The 5,963-nt window shown below is 43.0% G+C and overlaps 1 protein-coding gene across 1 annotated transcript; it reads left to right on the top strand.

Annotated features, from left to right (window-relative positions):
* Positions 1-1,693: 1,693 nt before the first annotated feature.
* On the top strand, positions 1,694-4,176 carry LOC131834811 (endogenous retrovirus group K member 5 Gag polyprotein-like). Its single transcript, XM_059179453.1, has 3 exons — positions 1,694-2,293; positions 2,362-2,385; positions 2,650-4,176. The coding sequence occupies exons 2-3, from the start codon at positions 2,378-2,380 to the stop codon at positions 3,593-3,595; spliced, it is 954 nt and encodes a 317-aa protein (XP_059035436.1). The 5' UTR covers positions 1,694-2,293; positions 2,362-2,377; the 3' UTR covers positions 3,596-4,176.
* The last annotated feature ends 1,787 nt before the right edge of the window (positions 4,177-5,963 follow it).

Genomic DNA, 5,963 nt, shown 5'->3' with positions numbered 1-5,963 from the left:
GTGTATATGCACCTATGATTTTAAAATTGTCACTGAATACTTAAATTATTTCTATTACTTTTCCTATTATAAGAGATGCTGCTGTAGATATTTTTATACATGTCTCTTTAGGCATAACGTTTTTCTAAGGTATATTCGAAGATGAGAGCTATAGGATCAGAGCTCATTTATGTCTTTAACTTTACCAGCTATTGTTTAATTACTCTCCCAACAAGTTTAATGAATATTGACTTCCCTGCCTCAGTATGAGACTTCCCTTTCTCTATATCTTCTCCGTGCACTTTAATTTCTGTTTCTCTGATAGATGCTAAATTACGTTTCAGTATTTTAACTAGCATTTCTTTGATTACTGATGAAGTTCAGCATGTTTTTGTTTCTTTTGGCCACTTAAATTTCCTCCCTTGGTTGTTTCTTATACTTAATGATTTCCCATTCTCCTTTTGGAGTGATTGCCTATTTACTATAGATTTGGAGGAGATAATTGTATAATCTGAATGCTAATCCCTCGTTGATCACGTGATTGTGGATATATTCTTCCAAATGGTAGCTTGTGTTTTCTTCTTTTTAAAATGCATCTATGTTTTTACTTTTAATATAGTCAAGTGTTTTTCTTTTTTTTCGCCTAGTATCTAATTTTATGTCTTGACAGAAAATAATTTCCTGGCCAGTCACATACATATAATATTTTATATATAATATACATAATATAATATATATAAATATTGTTATTCTATTTTCTGATAAAAGCTGATTGACTTTGCTTTTCACCTTTAAGTTTTAGCTCCACTTGCATTTCCATCTCTGTGTGGTGTGAGGTAGGCATCAAACTTCAATTATTCCATCTACCTGTGAACAGCTGCTGCCTTCTGCTTTCTAATTTCACCTCCATCATGCATCAAGCTTTCAAATAATGTGTGGGTGTATTTCCCTGCTTCATATTTTGTTTCACTTGCTGTTTTTGCGCCTGCACTTCAAGTATGGCTTATTACTATTATTTTTAAAAGATTTATTAATTATTCATTTTAGAGAGGAGAAAGAGAGGGAGTGTGCAAGCAGGAGGAAAGGGCAGAGGGAGAGGGGAGGTAGACTCTCAGCTAACTGTAGAGCTGGACGTCGGGCTGGGTTCCAGGACCCTGAGGTCATGACCTGAGCAAAAACCAAGAGTCCAACAGCTAAGTGACTGAGCCACCCAGACAACCTTAATTTAGTATTTATTCTGTGTACTATTTTTGTCAAAATATATATCAGGACACAAAATTCTCAGGCTGACTCTTCTTTTCGCCATTTTAGAGTGAGGGGAAAAGAGCAAATTAGGAATTTGAGTTTGTACTTTCACAGGTAATTGGTAGAGGGAAGTTATTATGTTTCATCCCTGATACCTGCTTCATAAAGGCAGCCTCTTCGAAGAGGGGATCCGTTAGAGCGGAAATAGAGAAGTGGACTTGGATCAGAATATGTTGGTCTTGTTTTGGACATGCCTTTTGTTGCAAAAGATGTATAAAATCAATACTACTTTGTGGAATATTACCTCAAAGAAGGTAATAATCATACTATAAAACATTATGCTAATATTAGTTCTTATAATTATAAATGTCTTTTTAAAAAGTGGAAGGAAAAATATAATTAGCCATATATATGTGCATGCATGCGTGTGAGATGCATTGAGCACCCTTTGTGTACACAGCATTGTGGGGAGCCATCCAGCAGATGCAAGGAGTCACGTAGACGGGAGTGCCTGAAGATTGAGGAACTGAGAATGATTGGTTTAGGAGGATGTGGGTGCGCTCGTGGCTGACGCACACAGCACCAGGAGACAAGAGATAAACGCATGATCACCGCTAGAGAACAATAGAGTCCTGTATGGTTACATAAGGGTCCACAAGGACACTGCGTGCACGGCGTTATGATTGGCCAAATAGGGGGGCGAGTACGGGTGAACTTCGTGGATAAATACTGCTGTAAGTGCTTGGTGCGGCGCGGCCGCCATTAGCATTAGTACATTAGCATTAGTAATAAAAGAAGTTTGCCACTCACCTCGTCTGCGGGTCGTTCTTGCGGGCCGAGAGCGACATCTGGTGCCGAAACCCGGGATCCCTATCTCCAGACGCAGAACGAGGATTGAGGTAAGAGCAACAATCAGGTAAAGAGTGCACCTATTTCTGTCTATTGACAGGGAAGTTCCCTGAAGACGATCGGGCGTAAGGGTGTTTGTGAAGTTCTTCAGGGACGATGAGAAGTTCCCCGTAGACGATGAGACGTTAGGGTGTTTGTGAAGTTCTACGGGGACAATGAGGTTTAACAGAAGTTCTCCGTAGACGATGAGACGTTAGGGTGTTTGTGAAGTTCTACGGAGACAATGAGGTAAAGTTTCCTCGGAATGGGGAACAATTTTGCTGTTTTTATTAGCTAACTTTTGATTCAGTTCTTTCATCAAACGCTCATAATCAGCTATTTCTATATTCATCAGTGTGATTTGCTGGGCATTCTTTCTAACCAGTTCTAATTCTTGCATGGTTTTCTGAAGCATCTTGTTATGCCGTTCTAGGAGAGTATCATGTTCAGATTGTAGTGTCTAAAGTTCAGAAACATCAATCTGTAAGTTATTTTGGGTGTCCTGTAATTTAATTTTTAGTTGATTTGAATGGGGAATGATCTTGCTCGCTTGGAGGACTCCTTAAAAGATGTCCTCAAGACGAACGGTACCCCCTTAAAGGCAAAAACAGCGAGGGCTTTTTTAAAAGAAGTAGAAGAGATTGCCCCCTGGTTTATAGAAGAAGGGCTCCTAAATGTGCCACAATGGGAAAACCTGGGTGAGGACTTAAAACGCTGCCCCTCTACATCCCCGGGGACTCTAGCTGTGTGGTCCTTGGTGAAGGTATGTTTGCAATCCCCCCGAGGGCCCTTGCAGCGAGCTGTACGACAGGGGGGCAAAGTCCTTGAGCAAATGAAGGAAGAGTCCCGTAAGGGCTCCTCCCGAGATTCTGAATCCGAAAGTGAAGGCTCAGAAGGGATGTCCGAATGCGAGTTACAGGAGCTAGGAAAGATAGAGGCAAGTAACAAGAAAAGGGAATCTCCCGGTCTCCAGACAGACTTGGAGACCGTGAGGCAGCAACTTGAGGAAAAGAAGGCGGAATTGCAGAAGGTGTTAGGAGAATTAAGAGTGCAGGGAGAAGTAATGGCGCAGCTGAAGACAGGGGCGGAAGCCGCAGTTGTGGCGCAGTCGAAATTAAAAACGGAAGTTACACCGCTTCCGCATTCTAACCCCATGGCGCCACCCCATGAGTGGCCCCCGCCTTATAGGCCCAGCTGCGCCAAGACGTGCTATTGTTCGGGCTGTACCGCGGAAAATTGGAGAGAGGTCCTTGGCCCGGGAAAAGGCTTTTTTCCAGTGTTAGAAGATCAGAATCAGCAGAGGTACCACCAGCCACTAGATTTCAAGTTGGTAAAGCAGCTTAAGGAGGCAGTCAGCGCCTATGGACCCCAGGCAGCTTTCATTGTCTCCCTTGTGGAGTCGCTGGGAACACTTTACCTCACTCCTGAGGATTGGGCCAACCTGGCCAGAGCGGTTTTAAGATCACGTAAGCTCTCGATTTGAAACAAATGTTACTTAAGCACATAAGTTACTCACCAATGCCCGTCTGTGTTAGAGCTCCCTTTCTCTTCATAGTTTTTAATGCTTCTACTATTAACAAGTCATCTAGTCTCTCTTGTGAGTCCCAGAATTGTCTGCTATCAGAATGTTGGAATGCCACGGTGGGAGACTCGGCAGTAATAGCCAAGATACCTACGTATATCCCGATGCCAGTACAGGTGAACCCCGACAACCTGCCGGTGCTGCTTCGACATAAACGAGACTTTGACTGCAGCAACACTCAACAATGTCACCGGGAGGGTAACTAAAGCCCTTGCAACACAAAATCAGATTAATGGACTGTTAGGTGTATACAAAACCCACGCGGACATTGTCCTTGTTTTCTCACTTCCCTTCCCTGATGCACGCATGGTATGTTGTAGGAACAATTATAGGAGTGCTAGTGGTAATTGTTCTTTTCATGTGCCTCTTGCCTTGTGCGGTTAAAATTATACTCGCAGAAGTTTATAAGTTAAGAGCCATCATACGTAACCATCAGCTAATCAACCGCGGTGGGCTCAGAATGTCACCTTGAACGCCACCCAAGTATCCAAGTATCTCTTGGCTCCGTTGGCGATTTGGTTAGTATGTTATAACAATCAGTCTCATTCCTCAAAAACTGGGCAGGCATAGGAGCCCTGATTATGTTGATGATTCTGGCTCAAGTGCTCCTACTAAGATGCATCTGTAGAGTTGCGCGACGGCAGCAACGGCAGCAACAAGTTTTGGTTCAAGCTATGATGGCTCTGGAGGCTAGCACCTCCCCCCCCAAATATGGCTTAATATGCTGGGTCGGTAGCCAAAGACGGGTAAGACTGATCCCTCACCATAGCAACCTAAGACAGGGGCTCCTCGGCTAGGGGGAGTACCCGATGACGGGTAAGCATGTGTGCTGAGGATTGGCAACCTAAGACAGGCACGATCCCTGCCATATAAACAATAAAAAAGGGGGAGCTGTGGGGAGCCATCCAGCAGATGCAAGGAGTCACATAGACGGGAGTGCCTGAAGATTGAGGAACTGAGAATGATTGGTTTAGGAGGATGTGGGTGTGCTCGTGGCTGACGCACACAGCACCAGGAGCCAAGAGATAAACGCATGATCACCGCTAGAGAACAATAGAGTCCTGTATGGTTACATAAGGGTCCACAAGGACACTGCGTGCACGGCGTTATGATTGGCCAAATAGGGGGGCGAGTATGGGTGAACTTCGTGGATAAATACTGCTGTAAGTGCTTGGTGCGGCGCGGCCGCCATTAGCATTAGTACATTAGCATTAATAATAAAAGAAGTTTGCCACTCACCTCGTCTGCGGGTCGTTCTTGCGGGCCGAGAGCGACACAGCATCACATAGTGACTTGAGTATTAGGAATAGAAGTAGTAGCAGTATCAGTGGTAGTACTCTAGTAGTACAGTAGTACCAGAGGTAGTAACACTTAGTAACATTTCGGCTGCTAAGTCCTTTGCTCTTTGGAATAAAAAAAGCATTCTTAAGGACTGGCTGCAGTGAAAGATTAGTTTGTTATACTGACATTGGGTGGAGAAATGCCAACTCTAATATTCTCTTGATTCTCAGTTTTAACAAGGATTGGAAGTGACCCCATGGATGGAGGCTTTGGGTTCTTTGCCAGTATCTTTGACAGTCTTGAATGATTAGTTCTGTGACAGTCATTTGAAATGGTGTAATCCCTTTCCTTTAACTCCCTTCTGTGAACTGACCACTGCTCTGTCATCGTTTTTGTTCTCCAACTCTGCAGGCACGATTTCTGCTCCGTAGCGAACATGCGTGTGGGTGGGCACTATTGAAGTCCCTCTGCTCCTCTCTGCTCTGCTACTTGGGAAGGGTTCTGTTCTGCTTTAAAGGACTAGCACCTTGGTGCCTCTTTGATTTATCCTTGTTAATGACATAGAATGAGAATCACTGACACTTTTCAACGGGGCGTGCAATTTAGTTTGACTAAGCAAGAGAAAAAAATATGAGATGAGAGGTTCACTCTGGAGATCTGCTCAAAATTATTTTCTTCATAACAATGAATGTGACATTTAATAATGAAAATAAGAACACCCCCCTCCCACATGGACCATTTATATAAAGCAAAGGAAATAAAGTTATATGAAAATGCATTATAGCTTTGAATGTGTCATATGATTCTAACGCGTATTAAATAAAAGCATTTATAGAGAGTGTGCTGTGAGCAGATTTGGGAAGAAAATAGATATTCTATACCCTTGGAATAAAAATAAATGTGATAGGAACCCCCATATTTCTTGTTTATTTTTGTGACATTTGGAGAGTTTTATATATGCATAAACGCTGTCTCTCTCTCACTCCAC

Source organism: Mustela lutreola, chromosome 6 (genome assembly GCF_030435805.1).
Source record: "Mustela lutreola isolate mMusLut2 chromosome 6, mMusLut2.pri, whole genome shotgun sequence".
NCBI lineage: Eukaryota > Metazoa > Chordata > Mammalia > Carnivora > Mustelidae > Mustela > Mustela lutreola.
Note: the sequence above shows the minus strand (reverse complement) of the source record. Positions and strands in the feature narration are given on the sequence as shown.